General features: G+C 45.0%; 7 protein-coding genes across 7 annotated transcripts; 4 read left to right on the top strand and 3 right to left on the bottom strand.

Annotated features, from left to right (window-relative positions):
* Nucleotides 1-4,090: 4,090 nt before the first annotated feature.
* BJ212DRAFT_1261032 (uncharacterized protein) lies at nt 4,091-4,419 on the bottom strand (the record flags this gene model as incomplete). Its single annotated transcript, XM_041330156.1, has 2 exons — nt 4,091-4,240; nt 4,291-4,419. The coding sequence occupies 2 exons, from the start codon at nt 4,417-4,419 to the stop codon at nt 4,091-4,093; spliced, it is 279 nt and encodes a 92-aa protein (XP_041198452.1).
* A 42-nt stretch (nt 4,420-4,461) lies between these two features.
* BJ212DRAFT_1204510 (uncharacterized protein) lies at nt 4,462-4,786 on the bottom strand (the record flags this gene model as incomplete). The annotated part of the gene is made up of 2 exons (XM_041329135.1): nt 4,462-4,618; nt 4,665-4,786. Coding segments are annotated over 2 exons (279 nt in total), but the record flags the coding sequence as incomplete, so codon positions are not given.
* A 2,465-nt stretch (nt 4,787-7,251) lies between these two features.
* On the top strand, nt 7,252-7,965 carry BJ212DRAFT_1295833 (uncharacterized protein; the record flags this gene model as incomplete). Its single annotated transcript, XM_041332366.1, has 4 exons — nt 7,252-7,404; nt 7,461-7,573; nt 7,616-7,684; nt 7,734-7,965. 4 exons carry the CDS (start codon nt 7,252-7,254, stop codon nt 7,963-7,965), a joined length of 567 nt encoding a protein of 188 aa, XP_041198450.1.
* A 6,174-nt stretch (nt 7,966-14,139) lies between these two features.
* Nucleotides 14,140-14,729, top strand: BJ212DRAFT_1295832 (uncharacterized protein; the record flags this gene model as incomplete). The annotated part of the gene is made up of 3 exons (XM_041332365.1): nt 14,140-14,177; nt 14,201-14,370; nt 14,611-14,729. The coding sequence occupies 3 exons, from the start codon at nt 14,140-14,142 to the stop codon at nt 14,727-14,729; spliced, it is 327 nt and encodes a 108-aa protein (XP_041198449.1).
* A 695-nt stretch (nt 14,730-15,424) lies between these two features.
* On the top strand, nt 15,425-16,317 carry BJ212DRAFT_1295831 (uncharacterized protein; the record flags this gene model as incomplete). Its single annotated transcript, XM_041332364.1, has 2 exons — nt 15,425-16,045; nt 16,288-16,317. The coding sequence occupies 2 exons, from the start codon at nt 15,425-15,427 to the stop codon at nt 16,315-16,317; spliced, it is 651 nt and encodes a 216-aa protein (XP_041198448.1).
* Nucleotides 16,318-18,293: 1,976 nt separating this feature from the next.
* BJ212DRAFT_1423892 (uncharacterized protein) lies at nt 18,294-20,133 on the top strand. Its single transcript, XM_041337643.1, has 9 exons — nt 18,294-18,460; nt 18,516-18,687; nt 18,749-18,823; nt 18,878-19,000; nt 19,059-19,103; nt 19,158-19,194; nt 19,248-19,444; nt 19,524-19,726; nt 19,774-20,133. Exons 3-9 carry the CDS (start codon nt 18,790-18,792, stop codon nt 20,026-20,028), a joined length of 894 nt encoding a protein of 297 aa, XP_041198447.1. The 5' UTR covers nt 18,294-18,460; nt 18,516-18,687; nt 18,749-18,789; the 3' UTR covers nt 20,029-20,133.
* A 3,808-nt stretch (nt 20,134-23,941) lies between these two features.
* On the bottom strand, nt 23,942-24,489 carry BJ212DRAFT_1322104 (uncharacterized protein). Its single transcript, XM_041334443.1, has one exon. The coding sequence runs from the start codon at nt 24,239-24,241 to the stop codon at nt 24,053-24,055; it is 189 nt and encodes a 62-aa protein (XP_041198446.1). The 5' UTR covers nt 24,242-24,489; the 3' UTR covers nt 23,942-24,052.

Below are 24,489 nucleotides of genomic sequence, written 5' to 3'. Positions count from 1 at the left end.
CTGGAAGGTCTGATTCATATAGGCTTGGAACGTTGCAGGGGAGTTGCATAAGCCAAAGAACATGACTTTTGGTTTGAAGAGTCTGAAGGAGGTGGTGAACGCTGCTTTCCAGCGATCATCAGGGTGGATCAAGATATTATTATATCTGGATTGGACGTCCATCTTGGTGAAATACTTGGCATCCCTTAGTTTGGCAATGAGAGGGGGAATCAAAGGAAGGGGGTAAGCATTCTTTATTGTCCACTCATTGATGTAACAATAGTCTTGGCAAGGTCATAGAGATCCATCTTTCTTTCCTACAAAGAAGAACCTGCTGGCTTGCAGAGATTTCAAAGGTTGGATAAAGTCTTTAGTGATGTGCTCATCAAGAAAAGCTTTTACAGCGTCAGTTTCTTTTGGGGATAAGGGATAAGTTTTTGCAGATTTCGGAATATATCCAGGTTTGGTTTCGATTCTATGATCAACACCTGGTCAGGATGGAGGAAGTTTGTTTAAAGCCGTCTTTGGCGAAAACATCAGCGAAGTTGTGAAGATAGTTAGGGACGAGTTCTTCAAAAGTCTTCTTTTTCTTTTCTTGGGCGTCTTTGAGAGTGAATTCTTGAGCTTTATTGCTAGTTTTCAAGTATTCTTCATCTTCTTCGGTCTTTCATGCATAAATCCAGGAGTTTCTTAAAGGAGATAGAGCTGCAGCTCGTCGGATCTCAGAGGCAGAAGTGCCATCATGAGTGAGGGGTGTGTCAAAGGAAAGGTTTTTGAAAAGAGTAATGGAAGAGCCATCTTTGGTGTATTTGATTAATACTTCATTGTCATTGATGGGATAGGTGACAGGATTGTCAACCTTTCGAAGGAAAGTCGGTTCAGTGGGAATGTCATCCCAGACATCATCTTTGGTGTCATATTGGGGTAGTGGATCTTCATCAGGATCTGGCCAAAGGGGTGGAAGTGGTTCTTCTTTCTTTTTTTCTTTTCGGCGTTCAAGGGTTCTTTTCCCATTTATGGGAAGTGGAGCATAGGCAGATTTGAATTTCTCTGGGTCTTCTTCTTCTTCGATTGTGACTTTTCTGTGGGGTGCAGGAGAGAAGCCCCATTTCTTCTTGAATACTTCTTCAAGTCAAAGTGATCTAGGAGTAGAAGGAAGTCGAAGGGTATCTTTTGCCCAGTTGATGTCAGGGTTCATGGCGGAAAGCCAGGGTTTTCCAAGGAGGATCATATCGTTGTTGCTCATATTCATGACATTGAATTTTCCGATCATGAGTCGATCATCGATTTTGATTGCGAGATGACAATAGTGGGTGATGGGGTCCTTGGAAATCTTTCCATCAGCAGTTTGGATAGGGAAGGGAGTTTCAAAACGATGTGTCTTGATTCTATGTTTTCTTACAAACATCCAATGGATGAATGTAGCAGCTGCGCTGCAATCAACAACAGTGGTGGTTTGCAATGATTTATCAGGGTGTACGGAGGAAAAGATGGTCGCCGGGACCCTTAATTCTTTAGTTTTTCCTACATTGTGTGCGATATGTACATCGATACAAGGAGTGGCTAACATTGCAGTAGGCTCCTGGTTCAAAAATCCATTCTTCAGGCATTGAGATCTTCATTGTCATCGAGATCTTCGATCTTGCTGGTATCTTCTTCTTTAGGTGCTGTACACCTTACCATTTGCTTTCCTTTATAGTTATTCTTTCTGGCATCTCTATTCCGGGGGTGGAATTCTTGATTGTTAGATCTGTGACCAATCTTTCCACAAGAAAAGCATTTTCCTTGCTTCATGTACTCTCTTTTATCATTCTCAGAGAGGCGATCAACGTCCATGGCATTAGGATCATTGTTTCTAGGAGTGAAGCGTGGGGTGGATCGGCAATTGTTGAATTGAGTGTTCTTGTTGTTCTGGGGTCTGTGGGAGAGGAGAAGCTGATAGGAGTTCTCGATGGATATCACCTTCTTGACTATTCCATCAAGGGTGTCAGGGATTTCTCCAGAATTACAGAGTTTCATGATGAGTGGCTGTTTAAGGCCTCGGAGGAAATAATCTTTCTGAGCATTAAAGCTATAGATTTCAGCTCGGTTACAGAGCTGTCGGAATGTGGCTATGTACTCACTTAAGTCATTGCCCTGTTTAAGGGCATGGAGCTAATGGAGCGCAGTACCAGCTGAGTCAATCGGGTTAAAGGTTTCTTCAAACTGGGAGATGAATTCATCCCAAGTTCCATATCTGTTCTTTTTTCCATGAGTGGATGTAGGGTCAGGTTGCTGGGCATGTTCAATGAAGTCTTCCATCCATGCTGCAGCTGTGCCTTCCTTCATGAATGAAAGGGCGAAGGCGATCTTTCTAGTGTTGGTATCATAGATTTCGTCATTTGTGTCTAGATAGAGAGTGACAAGGCAGAGGAACCTTGAGGTTCCATCTCGGTTTCCATCAAAGTCAGGTGGAGTGCAGATCTTTCTTTCGATTGGTTTAGGCATGTCGTCGGTGTCTGAGTCTGTGTCTGTGTCTGGTTCAGGGGTAGGGAATCTGGGTGGTGCTACCAGTTTAACAGGTGGAGCATCAGGGATTTCTTCGTCTCTGTCTTCTACAGGTGCTGGTGCACTTGTTTCAAAATGAGAAACAATAGTGTGGTGTGAAATGGAAGAGGGGCCTGGGACAGCAAGAGTAGGGAGAACAGGAGTGCGGGGAGTGTCAAAAGATCCTCGTGATGAAGAGGTTCATCTGGGAGAGTTGGGTGGATAGGGACTGTATGGGATCCTGGTTCGTTCAGAGAAAGCCTTCTTGCTTTTCTTGGAGGGTGCCACTTTGGCAATCAATCAGTTTTGTGGGTTCAGAGAGTAAAGCCCTACAGATGGAGGGGTTCAAAGGGAACTTGAATCTTTTGTTACGAACTCGGATAGAGTGTCGTTCCAATAAAGGAATCAAGATCAAGGTTGATCAAGGACTAAGCCTTATCGAGTCAATGCCTCCCTCAGGAGCAATCACTTAGACTCCCGCAGGATCTAAGATTCAAATGGGACAATGGCTAGCCTCCTTCCCAAGGAGCTAGAGTTCAAGTATCAAGGAGAACCAAGTAGATTCAAGTTAGAGAAAATACAAGTAGTAACTAGGGTTTATATACATAAGGAAATCGTGCACAGACCAAGCTGGGCAAAGGGTAATGACTACTGAGAAAGGAAGGTTCATGGGAAAACAAGGTATGAGTCAGAGATAAGGGAGACCATGAGGAAACAGCACAGTGAAAAGGAAGCATTAGAAGTACAGCCATATAGGAGTCTGCAGTGATGATGAGAAAAAGAGTGGGGCACTGTAACAGAATGAGGAGAACATGCAATGATACATGAGGCAGGGGACAACTACTTCCTTGCACTTCTCCGTGGCTTGGCTTCTGCAGATGGGGCAGCCCTGGCACGCTTTGCTTTAGAGACTTTGGTGCTCCCCTTCTTGGCCTTGCATTTGTGTTTGGTCTGGATGGGTTTGGACTCCTCATCCAACTCCAAGGACCCTGTTAGACCACTGGGGGTGGGCAACTCAGCATGTGCAGGTGCTGGCACAGATGGAGCTGGAACTTTGTGAGGAGAAACTCACTTGGTAGGAGAAACTGGTTTGGGAGCTGGAACCTTGTGAGGAGAAACTTGCTTGGGAGGAGAAACTGGTTTGGGAGCAGAAGGCACTGGGGTTGGGTCGCGAGGGGCTGGTGTTGATTCGCAAGGAGGTGCAGGTGCTGGTGCAGATGGAGCAGGAGGCTTGCGAATAGGAACTGGCCTGGGGGTAGGAACTGGCCTGGGAGTAGGAGACAGCACTGGAGATGATTTGCGAGAAGGTGTTGGTTTGGATGGATGAGCTGGCATTGACTCGTGAGGAGGGGGTGGTGGTGAAAGGGAAGGTGAGGGAGAAGGAGGACGTGCTGGAGCTGCCTTGGCTGCACAACGAGCCACCATTTGGGCATGGACTCTTGCCAAGTTGTTATCTCTGTCTTTGCAAGAGCTGGAGACTCTATCATCATCCTGAGTCCTATTGTTGTCATGGCCTTCCTCATTCTTGAATAGTTTCCTTAGATAAATAAGGGTTAGCATGAACCTTGAAGGATATAACAAAGCCTCACATGTTCCAAGCTTTGAGGAGTTCTTCTTTCCACTCCAGATCAGGTGAATCTTCAATAAGCTTGACAACATTGTTGTAGAAGTCCTGGTAGTTGAAAGCACCATCAATTTCAGACCAAGCATTCTTAGTGCTGATACTGAAATGAACCTGAATAAAATTGAGTAACTCATCAGTATGTAAGTCTAAAGTGATCAAACCTGTAAGCAGCCATAGGCAATATGCGCTGCTTCCACTGTGGTCATGTTGTGTAGGGCAGCATTGCAGGTACGTGTTGTGTGTGTCTCCCCTCCATATGCACTCAATGGACTTGTAAAAATGTGCTGCATAGTCTAATAAATAAAGAAATATTGATCTAAAACAGTGACAAAAAAAATGCCTACCTGCTCCAACAAATAACCATCAAACATGCCTTCGAACATGTTGTCATTGTCGTAGTCTTCACCTGGTGGGTCTCCAGCCCATAGAAATGCAGGAAGTGTGGATGCAGTCAAGTTGATCTTGCCACATTGCATGTCTTTAAATGCCCTGTGATATGTTAGACTAACATGAGGCAAAATTTAAAAAAATTCACTTGTCAGCATCCTCTGAAAATCTTTTAAGTTCCCTGACTGGACAGAGAAAGTGCGCTAGAATAGGGTGGTTGATACCCATGTGTGTATGCGAACCACTTCCATCATATATAGCTGGATGTATTGGGTGGTCCTTGGTGTTGAAGGCCGTGTAATGGCCAATTTGACTCTTGAGGCATGAGGTGTCGTCAGAGCAAGTAGCTGAGATAGTAGCATCCATCTGATGGATTAAATAAGTACATGATATGCGCAGATATGCACATATACTCACCTTCTTGATGATGGTATTAAGTTCTGTGGCTTTCTGAGGATCGCCAAGCAGAGGCTTCAAGCTTGGAGCGAGTTGAAGCAAGTGAGCGAAGTTCCTCTTATATCGCTCTTGGACCCTAGGTGATCTATGGAGCAATAAGAATCAGTCCACACTAAGATTTGAGACTGACTTACATCTTTGAGAGTCGCTTGTTGTGACAAACCTGGGTGTCTTCGTCTTCTGATAACTCTCCATTCTCTGCAGCATTGCGCTGCTGCAGAGCTAGACCTACATTAATGAGTTGTTTTGTCTTAGAAAACACATCAATACAATGTGCTATGCAGCATGCAGCAGCAAGGAATTCCTCATGAGGATCACTATCAGAACCCTTGTTCCTATATTGAAACATTATTAGTGATTGCAATATCCAAACAAAATATTGATGAATCTACTTATGTCCCTTTCTTGTTGTCATCTGATGAGCACTGCATTTTCTTTGGCCTAGTGACTTTCTTCGAGATCTTCTTCAGAGGTACAACTACTACTGACTTGGATGAACTAGAACTGTTGGATGAAGAAGACAATGAAATAGAAATAGCGCATTGTCCTGCATGATTTGGGAATCATGCAGAACATGTATATGACATATCATCCCACATTTCCATAGTCTGTTAGCTTAGTCCTCAGACCACACAAAATGTACTTTGAGTACAGACTCAAGTGCAATATTTCACTTTGCATGCTCCAATCATGCAAAAAATATGGTATGTTGAAGAAAAGTCAAATATGATGAAGAAATCATATATTGACCTGGTCAAAGTTGATAGTCATACAAAAGCTTAGGTTATTGCCTATCATTTGGCTTATTTACTTTGACTAGAAATAACCAAGGAGAAAAGATAAAAGCCTACCAAAACCCTATCTAAAAAGCCAGTGTTTTGATTTGTTCTGTCTTATGATTTATTCTACTTTATTTTCTTTATATTTTTCTTTCATTTCTTTACCTACTTGATTCTTTGACATCCCAGAGACTCCACAAAATGTACCTGCAGGGTATGATGTCATGATGATGTCATATAGCTCCACAGAAATTTCTGGAATATTCTGTTGGATACTATGAAGCCATCTATGATGTCATAGTGATGTCATTGGATGCTAGAATGTTCTGCTCCACTTGGCTCCACTTTTGCTCCACTTTGCTCCACAATGAGGTCATTTATGATGCAACTCTGATGTCATTTCTCTTTCCAACCTTATTTCTTGGTACTATACAGTTTCTCCCATCTCATGTATTTAAGGAGAGCACTTCTCCACCCATAAGAATAAGATCTTCTTTTATCATTTAAAAAAGAACACTCCAATTCTTCCACTTTCTCTGACATTGACACTCTTTGTGTTAGCCAGGAAGTGCAGACCAAGCACATTTGGTTTACTTGCTCTGAGATCATTTATTCTTTTCTTGACTGTACCTGTGCTGTCTAGTGTGCATCTGACATATAGTTTCAGAGGACTAGAAGTACCAAGTCAAGCCATATTATCTGTGCCTGCAGATTCCTTTGTTGGATCATCTGCTCTTGTATCATATCATCTTCCTTGGATTAAACCCTTTGCATTTAGGCAGGGAAATCCAATCAGCTTCTACCAAGTTCCCTTTTATAAGTCCTTTAGTATATCAAGGCAGGGGAATATCATTAGCATTATTTGCTACCTAGTTTTGTGCATAGTATGCACCTATTCTTTATTTTCTGTCTAGTCAAGTATAGGACTAGAGAGACTCACCCACAAACTCTATTCTCTATCTAGTCAAACATAGGACTAGAGAGACTTACCTACAGAATCTATTCTATTTGTCTAGTCAAACTCAAGACTAGATAAAGTTCTATCTACATACTCTACATTATCTGTCTTGCCGGATAAAGCTAGGCTTGTATTGTAGAACCCCTATTTACAACCAGGTAGAATCAAACCACCAGGCTGTATAGCAGGTAACCTCCCATGAACGCCGTGTTATCTACCACAAAAGAAGAAAAGTCATAGACCATGAACTTGAGGTTGTTGGCAGCATTCAGTCTTATCAAAAGTGTAATTGTGGTGTCATTGCCTTTTGACCACTTTTATATAAGACACCTCAAGTAAGAAGACAGCATTTGTGATGGGCCATGGTGTAGGACGGAAAGATAAGAATCAGTGATAAAGATGCATGAATATCATATCAATATTGACATGCTTGCCCTTGTTTGGCTCCTATTAGATTGGGCTCTGCTGGAATTTTCCGAGTAGTGTATTAGGTCGATGCATATCGATAACTCTTAATCTTATACCAACTTATACCACTTATAATGTCTGATACCAGTACTCTACCTTTCGGACCTGTCGATTGCAGTGACAAAGTCAACATCAACGGCAATTACATCTTCATGGATGTTGAAAATCTACTCATAGATTGGCCGACTTATATGATCAAGTTCACACCCACCCACCCAGGACCTGTAGTAAGTAGACACTTCAAATTCTGAGTTGCATTGGTTTACTTATGTTAATTGTACAGGCTCTTATATTGCATTTAAAAGACACGTCCAGATTCACGTCTGTCGAAGACATGGAAAGTGATACAGAGACATCAAAATTGAAGGCTCACAAGATGTATGATACATTTTTTTTGTTAGTTAGTATACAGACTCACCATGACATTCTATCTTTTAGCTCTTCATCTAGCATGAAAGACGACCTGGATGTGACATTTGTCTCCAATGAGATGACCTCCAAGACTGAGTATGTTTTTTTGCCGGTGTTTAATTCATTTTGTCTCATCTTGATTCAGGGATGACCCCAATCTCTTCACTGCAACTCCAGTGAGGCTCACCAGAGTCAGGAAGGACTTTACCTCAAAAAAACACAAGCTCAGTCACGGTCACTTCTTTGGAGATGCAGATTCTGTTTGGCCCCCCCACTGGCCTCATGGCTACCAAGACATTTCTTCATGGCCAATCTCAGCTTTTGAAAACCTCAAGATTACACCAGCTGATGTAGTGGCCAATGACAAAACTATGTAGTTTTTGCACTTCTCATATCATTGTGTTATTTAACTTTCCTTTGCAGCACTTTGTCCTGCTTTCATTTTGTTACACCTCCCTTTCACTCTGCATCAGTTACTGACACACTCTGCATGAATTAACTCATTATGCGATGTAATACTATAGCAGAATTCAATGTATTTCTTGTCCAACCACGAGTGCACTATGTTTCCATGCAAATTCTGCATCCACCATTGCATACTGGTGACTGCTTCTCCATTCTTTGAACATATGTTTGCGTTAACTCAACTCAGTGGGATTCTAGGTGTAGGTGTGTGTATTGTGCATTTTCATACTTCATCATTACACTAACCCACCTTGAATAGTCATAACTGCCTTCCTGGATAGCACGTGTTGATGTGTCTGACTCAGGTCTCCACAACTTAGAGGTATGTGTATTGTGCTTTCTCATCTAATTACCTTCCTGGACAGCATGTGTACACTCATGTCTCCCCATAGATGTTCTTGAATAGTCATAACTGCCTTCTTGGACAGCACATGTCAATGTGTCTGACTCAGGTCTCTGTCCCCTCTGATCCAATGGCTATAGTGCCTTGAAGATTTCCATTATCAGGTGTGTTGTATGTTCAATCAGCCTTTTGTCAGACTACTCACAGCTGGTGTATATATTGATGTTATCAGATGAGCTACACAACAATTACATGTTGTCCCACAGTGTGTTGCCTCCCTGAAGATTCATACTCACGCATCTTCACTGCATTATCTTTACATGTTGTCCTGCAGCATCTCACCTCCCACATTGTTTCCTGTCTTCGTGGCACAACACTACTAACATCAGACACATCTATGCATGCTTCACTGTGCTGCACATAGGATCTCATTTGGGAGTTTGAAGGCTGTGAGTCCCAGCCTGAGGGAGACTGCATGCTTGTCCACTGGCACACTGCAAAAGGTGCTGCTGTGACTCAGATGCTTTCACAGATCGGATTTGCAGCATGATATGATGCAAACCTCGAGTATCACTGGGGTGTGTCCATGCGATTCACACCAATTGTTCAGGTATTGACATATCCTTGCATAGATTTAGAGGTACTTCTATTTCAGATAAACAGATAAATGGCCCCTTGCTCCCATCTGAATCCCCCACTCCTGCTACTCTCCATGGATGGACTCACCTGCCTTGGGTGTGGGAAGGCTTTCAACAGCCAGAGGTGCTTGAGCACACATGAGACACTATATGAGACTCACCATGAATTCAGCACCCAGATCAGTAAATCATACCAGCACTCTGAAAGAGATTGCAAGATCAAGAAGAGAAAAATCAACTGTCAAGAGTCTGTCAGTGGAGAGGAAGATGGAGATGCGATTCTGCCAGATCCCCCCCAAGAAATGGGCGACATGAATGCCGGAGACTGGCATATTCAGATATGTATCTTCCTTTTAATTCTCCAGAACTGATATTTGACATATATTACAGGATGTCAACATTCCTGGACCTTCGCAATGATCCCCTTTGCCACCATTACCTGAGCCTAGCACAGCTCCTATTCACTCCAATCATTCTGGGCGCATTATTCACATGCCCAAACAATATGCCAACTTTGTTCCTGGTGAAGACATACCTGAAGTGGCTCAGCCTGAAGATACCATGTCTGAGGAGGCTGATCACATTGGTAACAAACTAATTTCTTTTCAGACAGAACCAGATGTGATGGGATTGTACAGAGTCTATGCTACTTGTCCTACTCTGTTTCCACAGTCCTCCCTCAATAGCCTATGTGACACACCAATGTTGCAGCATGATACCAGCAATCCCAATAATACCCCACCTCGCCTTCACACTGGCCCCCCCTCCCATTTTCTGTCACCCCTGAAAATCTATATTCTGCATTTAGTAGCCCAACAGCCAGATTGCTTATGTGCTGGCAGTATTCCAGCTCCAACCTAATTTCTGACGCTGCCATGCAGCGACTCACAACATTCCTCAATGACGACACTTACAACTGGGATGATGTGAGAATTTTCAATGCCACCCAGGAGAAGAAACTTATTGCAGAGTACCTTGAGGACCAATCAAACCCTTTCAGTGCTAGGAACGGGTGGAAGGAGTCATTGGTCTATATTCACCTTCTGAAAGAAAAAACAAAGTGGCCATCAGAACGCAATGCCCCTGAGCTTGAAATTAAAGGTGTATGCCATTGATCATTGATTGATATCATAACAGAGGTGTTTGAAGATGGTGCAGTGACAATGTTCCACATGACACCATTCTGTCATATGTGGAAAGTCTCAGAAGAACAGAGTATAGAAGTTTTTTCAGAGGCATATGCTTCACCTGCAATGGAGGCCTACATTAAGGTCAACTCCCTTCCTCATGAACCAGACGACAATCTTGAATGTGTCATAGCATCACTCATGATGTATTCCAACTCAACACACCTTTTGAATTTCAGCGATGCCTCCCTCTGGCCATTCTATGTATTTTTCGGAAACAAATCTAAATACACACGTGGGAAGCCTACCACTTGTGCATGCCATCACATCATGTACATCCCTACAGTAAGTCTTTTCAAATCACTCAAAGCAACCCTTATTTATGAAACATTAAGATTCCAGATGATTTTCAAGATATATACTTTAAGTTTTTTGAGGACACATCTTCATCGGAGGTGTACACACACTGCAAACGTGAGCTTATGCAGGCAATATGGAAACTCCTTCTCGATGAAGACTTTATGCATGCTTATGAGCATGGCATCATAATCTGCTGTGGAGACAGAATCACTTGCAGAGTGTTTCCATGCTTTTTTGCTTATTCAGCAGATTACCCTGAAAAGTGTGTTTTTTCTTTTGTTCTTGTGCTTATAGTGATATGAGATCAGGATCTTGCTTGCCAGAATCAAATTTCTTGGTGAATGTCTTTGCCCATGCTGTCTAATCAAGAAGGTAGATGTATCCAAGATGGGAACAGAGGGTGATATGCTTGATTGATTGACACTTCAACATGTCAACGATCTAGCCTGATGTAAAAAGATCAATCATGCATGCAAGCTCATTTTTGAATGTGGTGCACCAGTGGATGGTAAGTATGTCAAATCAATCCTTAATTCCAAGTCCCTCATGCCTACATGTGTGAGTACTCGACCATATGTTATTTTCAATTTGTTGCTAATCAAACTTAGAATGCATTTACAGATCAGCTTTTCGCCTTTGGATTCAATCTATTTGTGATGTTCATGGTGGACATGCTACACAAATTCAAGCTCAGCATATGGAAGGCCATTTTCACCATTTGATGCACATCATGCATGCTGCTGGGGGTAATGTGGTAAAGGATTTGAACTGGAGGTACATTGTTTTTTATTATTATAATTACTGACTACAGAACTATCTACAACAGGTACCATCGTGTTCCTACATTCAGGAGAGGAACGATCTGGCATTTCCACAGGAATGCCTCCATGATGAAATGTCTTGCAGCACAAGACTTCGAAGATCTGTTGCAGGTGAGCCTCTGGGTTCAATCATTTTTAACACAATTATATCATATCTTGAATTTCAGTGCTCAATCCCAGTATTCAAGGATCTACTGTTAGATCCTGATAATGACAGGAATATTCTGGACCTTTTGTTCAACCTCACTACCTGGCAAGCTTACACCAAGCTCCATCTACATACTGAAGACACTCTGGATTTTTTCAACTCAGCAGTGGTTCTCCTTGGCAAGAGTGTTCGCAAGTTTCAACAGACAACTTGTGAAACCTATGTCACCACAGAATTGCCTCACAAGCATGCTGCTCAGGGGCATTGACAGGCTGCTCTAGCTGCCAGGCAGGGTCAGTTAGCTAAGGTGAAGGGAGGTGTATCATGCCCAAAGGTAAAGAAACTTAATATTGAGACATATAAGTTTCATGCACTCAGAGACTACCCTAACATGATCAGGATGAGGGGGACAACAGATAATTACACTACACAACCAGTGAGTTTTTTTAAATGTCATTGATCATATATTTAATTTTATAACAGGGTGAACTAGAGCATAGACGACTCAAAAGACGCTACCCTCGCACTGCCAAGACTAAAGCCACTATGACTGCAAGCATTGCAACTCAAGATGCCATTGAACGTCTCTGTAGCAAGGTCATCAATGCTCACACACAGCTTGCTGCCGTACAGGGTAGCAATTGATGTCATCATGTGTGGACTTCACCATCAGAACATTACCATATTGCCAAGTCTACTTGTTTGACTTATGACCTTACAGCATGGTTAGGTGAGCTGGGTGACGATCCAGCAGTCCAGGTATGTATTTCTTACTTTAAATCTGAATGTGTATATAATGCAGTGATATAGAACTTTATTCCTCACCTGAAAGATCATTTGTACGCTCATCTGCAAGGCCTTGCCTATGAAGGGGATGAGCATGACTTTTCCAATGCAGAGCGCAACTTAGTTCTTATCATGGACAACAAATTATTTGAACACAGCATCCTTCAGGTCAACTATACTACATATGATCTTCAATGTGAGCAAGACTCCATCAACCCCTGCACTCGTGCTGATCTCATGGTCATGTCACATGAGGATGACCGCACTCATCCTTACTGGTATGCCCGTCTCATCAAAAATTTTCATGTCAATGTGGAATACTATGACACTCCTAATTCAGTATGGTCCCGTCCCAAATGAATGGATTTTCTATTTGTTAGATGGTTTAAATGTGATACCACTGCAGCTGGCTTCACTGCAAAGAGACTTCAGCACCTCCAATTTTTCGAGGATGACAGTCCCAACACATATGGATTTCTTGATCCAGAATGCATCATTTGGGGCGTTCATATCATTCTGGGTTTCACTTTTGGCCATCCTGAAGGACTTCTGATTCCAACGATCAGATGGCACAAATCAGACCCCAATTGGGTGTTGTATTATGTGAACATGTATGTTTATTATTTTATTCACCATCTACCTATTAATTATATACATGCTACTTAGGTTTGTAGATAGGGATATGTTCATGAGATTTCAAGGGGGCACTGTTGGCCACAAGGGTATGCAAGAGTGGGACGACTTCTTGCAGCACGAGGGACATGTTCCCAAAGATTCAGATGATGAAGCTGAAGATATTGCCGATGAATTTGATGAGGATGATGAGGATGACAAGGACAAGGACAAGGACAAGGGTGATGAGGATGACAAGGATGGGGATGAGGACAATGAGGGCAATGAGGATGAGGATGAGGATGAGGATGAGGATGAGGATGAGGATGAGGATGAGGATGAGGATGAGGATGAGCACAATATCTTGATGGACAATGAGGAGGATGAGATTATGGCTGATGACAGCAAGGAACTCAATGATAACATACTTATGGAAGAAGGCTATGGTGCCCTTTAGGTACTTTGCTCGAGCTTCACCCAGTTTTCATATTATATATTTAGAATTACTCTACATACATTGTATGTATCTGAATGTATCTGATGCCTGTCTGACAGGCACACTACTAGATGAGTGGTGTCTGACAGACGGAATGTTCGATGTCATCGTATCGCACTGATATGTCAAATGTCGGAGATCACCGGTATGTGTCATTGGTGGCATCAGAAAATTCAAAATGTCATGTGATGTCTGGATTTGGTAATTTTGGTGATGATGGCAGCATGGATTCCGATGGGCCACGTGAATATCACGCAGTCACACCTGAACTCTAAACGTTGCTTGCAGCGAACCTGCAGGCTGCAGCTCAAATTATCAATGTTACGATGATGGCACTCAGCGCTCAGCAATGCCAATCAATCTGCACAAGATAAATTTTATCGAACGACAGGGTTATCGCAACTTCCAAGACTGCTTCTTGCACTTGTAGCTTGAAGCTTTGATAACATATACCCAACACATGCTCAAGAAGCAATGATTCTATTCTGCGACGTGTAAACTAGACACCAGCTAGCATGGCAATTATATATTTCGGCAAGTTGTGCCATTCTCCCCCCCTGCGTCTACCAAATACGACAGCCAAAAAAAAACATGCAAAATGCGTGTTGTCCTACATCTATCGGGATTGACCTCCCAACAAGCGAGTGAGAGGTAAGCTAGACTGGGCTGAGTGTAGCACCTATGGACAAACTTATAAAAATGGGATCAAGCGAGTGAGGAACCTGCCATGGCCGTCCAGGTTAGTCCTACTAAGAATGTGTAAGGGTCAACCAATCATTGCAGATGACTCAAGGTCTGAATTTGTTGGGTTCAAAGGCTCAAAACTGACGAACACATATTCAATGGATGCCAAGGGTTTCCTATAGCTCAAGAACGCGACAAAGACGGTGATCCAAAGTTTTGGGTAACGTACGACAGGGTTTCGGCGGAGTACGGTGATGACTTCCTCACGTGGGCAAATGATGATATGGATTATCTTGACGTTTGTGCGTTCATCTATACACCCTTAGTGCAAACCTAATGCGCCAACAAGGCTGGTTTATTCTCAGCTGTGAACTCCACTTTAATTGTCGGAATGCAGCCTAATCCAGGAGACACTACCAATGTCCTCTTGTTGCACCTGATTTAAATCACACTGAGCGGCCCAAATGCTGTAAATGATATCAGCAGTTAATCCTTGTATATGGAACATCCTTCTTCGACTGTTTCGAGACAGGCTGGCATAGGCGAGTGTCTGGATACAAACGCCAGCCTCGCATTTAACGTCTTGGGAAAGCAATGGCTTAACTCTACGGGGGGGGAGGGGGGGTCTCTAGAGGAGCGCTGCATACAGAGACAGATGTAATTGGATGGGCTGGAGTATTATTACCTCCAGACTGTAAATATTGTAGGTGTTCCCTGTCCTCCTAATATCCCTGCTCCCCTTTTGGCTTGTCGCTTAACGCCAACATGTGGACCCAGCAAATGACGATATCCAGCATCATCATCTGCATCACTGCGGATGACATTCTCATCTATGCAAGCACTATTGTCATGTCAATCTTGCGTCCGGACACAGGAACAGAGCTAACATCCTCAAACATGTCCACCCGTACAGATGCGTTGTCTTTCCTACTAGCACAGCCATTAAATTGTCCGCCATCTGCTGGATACTAGAGACATCCACTCACTGGAAGTCGTTGAGGCTGTGGCTGCAATGGTACCTCTCGCCCAATGGTCTCCGCGGTTTGGTGCTTCAGCGATATATATATATATACGCTTATTAGATAACTTCCAGGCCTATTATTATAGGAAAGAGTCTTCTGTGAAGTGCGTCAAGGCTATAACTCATCTTTCCAGCCAGCCGGCGAAAATTGATCAACACCTTCTTTTCGGCGTTTGGGTCCGGAATCGTTTGGGAGGGAGGAGTCGTTTTATTCGTGATGCGGATGGCCGTTCCGCCTACAATCAGCTCAAGAACACAGCAAGAGGAAACTCGAAGGAAGCATCATGCTGACGTATGCACTGCTCTGAAAACAATGCTTGTTCACGGACAATTTTATGGCCTTTCACTTCCGGGTGATGGAGGCTTGGTTTAGGATGGTGGTCTACGATGGTGTCACAGTGGCGGACTCGTGCCCAGCTGTGAAGAATTCGCTAAGTGCCACGCACAGACTAGGAAGCTCTACCAAGCAGTATTCCTACGTCACGGCACTTATCCGCTGTATTGTCCCCACCAGACCTTCTCAAGTTCGGCATGCTGCACTGGGAGCTGTTTCTAACACTCGCGAAGAAATATTTTCCATCACAATTGGCTCGATGCAACAGGGTGTAGATGCAACACCCCAGTACGAGCTTCCTTGTGCTATTTTAGCTGTCGCACGTCTAAATTATGACCCAACAGTCTACGGCAATAATCGGTCCGGCGCTTCTTCCTCCTGCAATCGAGACTGCTGCTATGCCCGACTCATCTTTACCCTGGCAATGAACGATAAGTGGCATGAATATCTGAGCAGTCATGGCCATCTCGAGTGGGGCATTTCTCTTGTTGACGCAGCTCAGGGGCTTGTACATTGGGATCTCGAATGTTACCTCGCTGGGATATTCACGTATACTGATACCTTGGACAGGGTTTTCCCTTTCAATTCTACCCAGGAGAGGCGGGGGACATTCTTTTGGAAGGTTAGTAGTCTACCCCGAAGCGAGGGACGAGCGTAGAGTTGGAATCAGGACTTTGTGGCAGCAGCAGTGCAGCACATGGCCTCTCTTGTCTCCGCACCATGCAGTGCTCACGTCATGCTCTGGCAGGCTCAAACCTGCCTGCTGCCTTCTACTTTTTATTTATTAATCTTCCTTCTCTTCGAAATTTTCGTGACCCTAGGTGATTCCCCGAATTTTTATTTTGCCTGATTTCTATTTTCTAGGTTATCTTCGCCTACTTGGCAAACCGGTGAGCTCTGAGGGCCTAAATCCTTGCATGCAATGAAGACAAGTCCGACGAGGAAGCTGGCCATGGGTATGGGGCATCTGAAAGCGCTTCTGCGCTGCCCTCTCAAGTTTACTCATCCAGGAAGTTTTCCGTTGCAAACTTGTCGGGTTTTCTCGCTCATCAGGGCAGGAAACCTGATAAGGGGAGGGAACTATCTGCTTATTCACCTCAATGTGGAGTAGATTGCCTAGTATATTAGTTTTTACCTTATCTCTCCCATTGTTCTTACCCGCACCTTGCTCATGTGGATGCCCGCACTTGTGCTCATGCAAATGCCCACACCTTTGCCTTGAGTGGCATCAGGGAAATGTAATTCACTACAGTGCTACAGGGCGCTCTGTAGCATAATCCAACCAGCTGATGGAAGGCCCGCCCTTTTACTCGTGCAGATGCCTGCAATGTTGCTTACCCGGATGCCCGCAACATTGCTCACGCGAATGCCTCCAAGCTGCTACCTCTTCTTTCCAACGCCGCTTTCCTTACCTCGAAGCGTCCCCCTGCGGCTCCTACAATTTGAAATCTGAGGTTCACTTCGCTGCGTCGTTCTCACTCCTACCGCCTTAGGAATCACAGCTCACCTCGGCTCTCGCTCGCACAGGTTGGGGCCGCTATTGGGGCCGGGTCGTCCCTTCAGGGCTTCCACCCAAAAACAAAACCTGCTTCAATACAGTAAACATTCCCTTTCGTTCTCGCTACTGCTACTCAGACCGATGCACGACAGCAAACACAAAGTCACGAGTGTGCGCATGCCACTCTGCACTGGTCGGCGAACGCATTGAAGCCCTTCCAGCCCTGGTGACAACGACGAGGGCGAATTTGCCAGGTTCAGACAATGGTGTTCTGAGCATGAAGTCAACAAATCTCGCTATACATGTTCATGAGGTTTTGGAAAATTTGCAGTGGAAACAAGCACACCTCGTGCCTACCGGTCGACTTGCTCAGGCTGAAATTGATGCTGCACTCTCCTTCATGCAGGGCTCGATTGGCATCGGAGAGCTCGAACACTTCCCAGGAACGATGGGCTTTCAGGTCTTGAAGGAATTTGTTGCGTCACCATTTCTCCTACGACTTGTAGTTTTACATTGAAATCGGTAAATTCCGTTTGTGGCATTTGAAATTTGAGCCGTTGCTAGTATATGTACTCACCTTAGGACAAATTACTGCTATTTCACGCATACGAGGCGACGAATCACTGGTTTCCTTCGACCTACTGTAGCGGAGACTCGTAACTTGGTGGTAATGAACTCAACTTTGACCGCTGCGTCAATTATTTTTCAGCGCGGCACGGTGTGTTCTTCCCTAATCATCTAGTACTGAGTGGTAATACCGATCAGCTCACTGGATGATAACGAGATGTGATAATTGATCAAGCCCGTCACACGATCTGTCGCCGGTGACATCGAGCCTAAAGTGCACCTATGGCGCTCAAACCATCAATTATGCTACATGCACACTATTTGTATTGTCCCTTCGAGGAGTAAGTATGACCGCCGACCGGTTTATGTACAACTTTAGGATAAAGACTACATCGCTGATTACAGCATCAGAGAGCTTTTTTAATTCTATTGAGCCTTCTTATCATTTTCTTTAAAACGGCGATTCGATACCACTTCATTGAAGGTACATTCAGGATCTACATATGATGACCAGGGGCTGACGGTGGCCAACAATACAATGAGCATCAATACTTGAGTTCCAGAAATGCTACTGCATTGTGCAGAGTGTCCCTGGATGGCACAAGGATGGCAAAGAGATTCTTTCTCTCATTCGAGCTAAACTTCAACATTAACCTCGTACCCCACATTTTGAGCGCAGTGTGGCGCCCATGCTCAGCGTGTGGATGTCAGAATAAGAAAGATACCTCGACAACGTCAGCCGGGGGATTCCGGGTACCGTCACGGTGTAGTGACTCGGAGGTGATTTGCGTGAAGTCCATTCGACTCCATCTTGAGCTTAATTCTTAAGCTGCGGCTAGTATATATATTGCTCCAGTGCCCACATGTCGCTAAAATGGCTACAAAGCACCGTCACTATGGCTTCCACGATTTTGGGTTTTTCCCGATGCCGAAATCATCCCAGGACACTATCTTCTGACCATTATCCATAAGGTGATACTCTCTGCGTATGTGGTCCTGGTCCCTCTCAGGCTGATCAAGCTTCAAGGCCTGTTTGTAAGTAGTCTTTCCTGCTGCAGTCGATGTGAGAGAGAGGAAGAACGCCGTCCTCCATGACCGATTCGATAACATACATTCTGTGAGTCTTTGCCAGTCAGGTCTGTCTGCGCATGCGGCCCTGCATGCAGGTTGTCATTCCAGCAGACAAATCACGGAAGCACGTAAGTTACAAAGGGTCCTCCTGGGACCTGCATCACATACTTAAGTACATATGATAATCAGTCTTTAAATTTTATGGTTTGCATCCAAAGCTACTTCATCTGATGGTAGCATTATTCTACTCATCCCGACTGAGTGGTGAGTTGAGAATTGCCAGTATTTTATAATCTTATGTTAATGATCGCTGGAAAGCCGTAGCATTGGTATCGCATAGTATTGCCATCCTCTGTACCATCTTCAGGCTCGCTTATAGAGCCTGGATGCGTCACCTGTGGTGGGAGGATGCATGGGCGGCATCTGCACTGATCGGAGACGGTAATTTTTTTCTTCTGCACTGTCTTGATCAGCAAGCTGACCATATCCCCCTACTTAGCTGTTTGCTTGGCATGTATCTGGCTCAACAGTCAAAGGGCAACTTGTGAGCACCCGACTTTGCACTCTAATACTGATTGCATGTTCATATCAATCCAAGCCTGGATCCTCACAGTGGCTTTCACCTGTGTCCAATGGTACGCATTATGACTCTCCCAGTAACACTCAGATTTCCGACTCGCTGGTATAGGGCTGCACGTATGAGCGTTATTTTCTCCATCATCCGCATCACCAACCACTCAAGCTTCAAGGATCACAGGCAGATCACCTATCTCATTGGAGTTTCCTTCGCATGCATGTGGGCCGCGCTCCTCGCTCATAGGATCACCATGTGCGCACTCCATTCCTGTCACATGGGCAAGTCGATGGCGCTCTCGCTTCTCATCAGTCAGTACCTCTATACTTTGTGCTTTATTGCGCTGTTAGCATCACGATATGGACCTCAAATAACATTTGGGTTTTGCAGCGGACGCCACCGCGGATATTTCCCTCGTTGCTGCACCACTATATCTCTGGAGAAATGTAGGGCTTTCGCAGAGCACAAAGATGCTGGTTCTTTCCGCTTTTAGCGCATCGCTTCTAAACACAGCTATCACCATCCCTTACTCTATAATCCTCCTTAAGGTCCACAACATGGGTAAGATCACGATCATCCTCGCGCACGTCAAGGTAAGTACTGTGCATGCTTCCGTGTCTGCAATATCTGATGGAATCAGACCGCACTCAGTCTCGTCATCTGCGACCTCCTAGTTATCGTTACCTTTGCATATCGCGTATGCTGGAAGGAAACATTTGATCTCGACCAGTCATGTGGGGTCTTCACGAGTGTCGTTTTAACACAGATGCCCTGTACCACGAACATCGGGACGTTACTTACATTAGAAGAGGGGACAGAGACTGAGGGGACGAAAGCGAAGATGGAAGACGCAAGGGTAGTGTATGTCGAAGAAGGCGCTGGTACTGAGTCCTGAGGGATTGCCAGAAACTTGTACACTGTATGATTGATGTCGAGGAAAGTTGTAAATCATGATGGCAGCCCGCAGTATACTCCCCGGCAATATTAATGCTTTGCCCAGTGACTGGAAAGTTGGGGACGCAGGTATCGTGCGATGAGCTTTGAGATTGAAAATGATATTAATAAGCACTTGAGTACCGCTCAGGTAATGGTGATGTAGAGCAGCAAATACCAAGCAGGAGACAGAATAATCTAGCAACCACAAACCCAGTGAAACGAGGGTATATGCAATAAAAAGTATCCAACTCGATGCAATTAAAGCTGAGTAGAGCCTTTTGCCGTGTCCTGCCGAATATAATGGTTTTGTGTACATGCGCGGTTTTTGGGAAGGTTTCATTTAATTTGAGTTCCGAAGGGGGCCTAAGAGATGTGAATTTGGGAGCGACAATGTGTGTGAAACCAAAAAATCCAAATGCTATGTAGCTTCGTACTAAATAACTTGCGCAGCGAGAGAAAATACGAGTCCTATATGAAGATGACGATGCGAGGAAGGCCTGTATAAGATGTTAGTATCGGCAAACGCGAAGGGCCTCCATCCATTTCTACAGCCTAGTCCTGTTTAAATACTGCGCGAGCAGATTAGCCCAAAGAATATCCAAGACCAAAACCAAACCAAAAACTGAAAAGACTGTCAACCATGCAGTGGCAATATGATATCTAATACTTCCATTGGTTTGCCTACGAGAGATTGCAGTGCATCTTGCAGACCGCATGAAAATCACAAATGACTCTTTCTACTGCGTGGCCGGCCGTGCACACCATCAACACATAGTCAGTCCGGCAGGTATGGGTTTAGCTCCTATGTATGTAGATCTGTACACAAAGATACATTGAGTAGTGTCTTTTCAAAGTGGGTGACTTCTCACGAGGGAGACCCGAAACCGGAACCAGCATAAACACAATCCATCTTCACATCCAGCAGTAGATGGTCGATCGTCCCTGTTCGAAACCTTTAATACATCATCCTCGTGACCATACAATTACCCTACCAGCATGACAATACAGTCCGTCCTGCTTGTGGTCCCACCACATCACAGGCGACCATTCGTTCACAGGGTTGGCAAGCGTTTGGAGGTGCCCTTATGTGACTAGCTGAGGGCCGCGTGATCGGCGCACGGCGTTGAGACCAGCCAAACTAGCAAATATACCTAGCGCTAAATTTAAGTTCTAGATCTGCATGAGTATGGGGATGTTGTCGCGGCTGTACTTGTGGAATAAATGCAACCTGGGTGTAATTCATATTTAACCCAACCTGTTGAAGCGCAGCAACAACGCCGGAGCCATGGGAGGCGAATGCAAGGCCAGACATACAGTCTATGTCATCGATGGCTTATTCAAAAAAAACTCATCAAAAGCTTAACGCGAACGACTCACGTAGCGCAAGCTTCAGGACGAGGAGGACAAGCCCAAGCGGACCAGCAAGAGACACCGGGAGTTAGGTAACCCAGGAAAAAGAGTGTCCACTGGTATTACGGATAGCGATAGACGCCGTTCAAGACAAACGTCGTGACTAAACCTTATACAGAACATGGCATAACGAGCCCCCAAAGAGAACGGACGACTTTCTTGATGCCAATAATGACCAGCATGTACTGTGGGCTTCCTCGCTGGACAACTGCAGCCTACACCATACATTGTGTAGGCCCACAGCAACCTCCCTCCATTGTCGGAGGGTGCATGGCTAGTTTTGAGGGGAATGGACTTGCACGAGAGTAAGCCAGAAGAGGGTAGAATGTATGTGAAGAATGTAAATCGAGTCTTTCAGGGTGAATTTGTGTACATAGAGCTTAGTGAGTGTCAGAAGATGAAGACGACTTGTCAAGTCAGTCTATTCGCTCCAGCAACTAGCGCGTTGATTGAGCATAGTAAAGTCCCGTGGGAACAAAGTCATTTCAAATTTTATGCCTCTCAAACCAAGTGACACACCGAGGGTGAGCGGCAGGTTCAAGTTGGCTGAGCGATTAACTGACTCTGGAATACATCCATTCAGGTCATTATGGTGGAGCCGAGCAGGGCCAGCAGCGATGCTCAATATGTTCTTTGTGGAGCTACGAATGGTAAAGCTCCATGAAGGACAAGCTGAGCAACCCTGAGAGACCCACACTTAATAGTCCCTGCCCGGTGGGGTCCCCAGATGGAATTCGCCTCCTTACTCATCTACATATGCATAACAAGATGCTGAACGACCGATACCTAGTGGTCGAGATTAATACCAACATTGGTAAGGTACGAGTTCTTCGTATCGAACCTCAATACTCAATTTGTCATGCATAGCCCATCCATTCTTTGCTGCCTAACAAAAACGGTTCTTTATAGTAGCCGAGTCTTCATTGCATGCAAACCATATATGCGGATACGAGGAGGCTTGTTCGTTAGAACTCGAGGCTCTTTCCTTGTGATATCTTGGAGTTCAAGTTCTGCAGGATTCTTCCTGCGACACAGTGCCATGACCAGCGCTCCTCTGTTCATGCAGACTCCGACATCAAACAAGGGCAAGCGCAGCAATGGAATATACCGGGATTGTGTTGGTTTTTTTAATGGCTAGGTCCCGGTGCGTTCTTCGAATTCTCTACTTTCATCAGATGTCTTACTATCAGATCCTGCTCGTCACCCAGATTCCAATGAGCCCTGGGCCGGTGCCAAGAGTTGCAGAGCCAACAAAACGCTATCACACGCATCGATCATCGCACAATGAACCAGCTCTATCGAATGCGCGTTACAACAACAGCAATCTGAAGATCACGGCCGCACGATATTGATACCGATAAAGTACATATACCGTCGGTGTATCGCATTTCAAGTGGGAACACGGACCCTGCACCCTCTAGCTCCTCCCCAGCTCTCATCAGCCCTGATGTATGTATGTATTTCCACCCGTCTGTTACAACGATGGTCTTTCATATTGACGTTGATGTTGAACATGCAGGAGTCCGGTCCATTTACCCTCCTCGGCCTTGCCATTCTTTCCGAACGAGCGCATACACCCATGCCACGATAATTCTGCGCTACCTCGAAAGTGAGAAATGATCCCGACTCTGAATCCTTTATGTAAGTGATATAGACTTGTACCATTCCGGAATCAAAAACCAGAGATCGTGCCTCAGGACTGACGCATTCGTCATCAGTGCTATCAGCTGTCCCGACTCGCATAATCTCACAGTGTGACTAAAGAGATGAAGAGTTGGAGATGCAGACACCCCATGGGTGTCCTTGTATATACGGACACGGTTATGGTCATCGGGATCGCGTTGGTTTTATATTGTACGCTGGCGCGTTCTTCTCCGTCTCCAAGGGCCACCAGATAGCGCAACGGCATGGATCACACCACACCACACTACATCCAGTACAGTGAACCACTCGACACGCGTATTCGCCGGGTGCGTATCTACTCAGCTTTGATGTATCGTTGCAGCCTTGGCTCATTCTAGGCATTTAGGACGCGCAGGCACAGACACTATTCCTTGACGTATTGCAAAACGAATTGGAGTAGTCGATCCGCAATCGAACTTGAGCTGGAATGAATGTCTACCGAGATTTAGAAGGGTGCTAGCGTCGACCGCAATTACCCGTAATGCAGACGTAGAGTCGCGCAAGAATCCAGCAACCAAAACCCGGGCATACGCAAGAACACGATCCATCTAACGCACTACCTCCTGCTTTCAGGCGGGAACACGAACAATGAGACTCCAATCCTCCTCTCCAGTTCTTTCATCAGCACTGATGTGATTCACGATACTAGCTGTATGCCTATGCTCTCTACCCGCTCCAGCATTCGACGATCGGTAAGCAATAGGCGTCTCTTCCTCATCGCTCACCGTTCACTCGTCCGCGCCTACTCCGCTGCTCCCCAATTCGAGATCGTACCTCTCGTATTTGTCTCCGGAAGGATTAGCGCTCCCATTGCGCAACTCCTCGGGCACGAAAAAGTCAAAACAAGCAGTGGCAAGACACGCACCACACATCAATGAGATAGTGGTGGCTCAGGTACATGGTGCTCCGATAGAGGGCCGCGGCGTAAGCCCAAGCCCATTTCGCGTACTGTGGCTACAAGGCAATGATGAATAGTGCTTCGAGGGTGGCCCATGCAGCGTGCAAACTGCGGAAAGCGCCAAATACGAGGAGTGAGCTCGCAAAAGTGCGTTTGTAGCCATCCACGCCAAAGAGGTCATCGATGTGACCTATGCTACCTACAGATCCGGGTGTGAGGCCATAGATGATTTCGTACCGGGGTGCTGCGCAGGGAAGGACTGTTTGAGCGAATACACCAATGCAGTTTTCATAGCCAAAGGCTTTGGATTGAGGGGAGGCCGACGTGAACTGCAGGGCGGGGTAGAAATTAGTTTGAGTAGAACATGAGGACCCATGAGAAAACGGGTGTTGAGGGTATAATAATTGGGAAGGTAATGGAATGAATAGG

Source organism: Suillus subaureus (assembly GCF_016647635.1).
Source record: "Suillus subaureus strain MN1 chromosome Unknown BJ212scaffold_3, whole genome shotgun sequence".
Classification (NCBI taxonomy): Eukaryota; Fungi; Basidiomycota; class Agaricomycetes; order Boletales; family Suillaceae; genus Suillus; species Suillus subaureus.
This window is presented reverse-complemented; position numbering and strand designations above follow the sequence as displayed.

Bases quoted from the DNA above. Each gene is read 5' to 3' on its own strand.
- BJ212DRAFT_1423892 (XM_041337643.1), top strand. From the start codon at position 18,790: ATGGTAGCATTATTCTACTCATCCCGACTGAGTG. The intron at 18,824-18,877 runs GTGAGTTGAGAA...ATCGCTGGAAAG, and splicing joins CTACTCATCCCGACTGAGTG to CCGTAGCATTGGTATCGCAT. The intron at 19,445-19,523 runs GTCAGTACCTCT...TGGGTTTTGCAG, and splicing joins GGCGCTCTCGCTTCTCATCA to CGGACGCCACCGCGGATATT.
- BJ212DRAFT_1322104 (XM_041334443.1), bottom strand. From the start codon at position 24,241: ATGACCTCTTTGGCGTGGATGGCTACAAACGCACTTTTGCGAGCTCAC.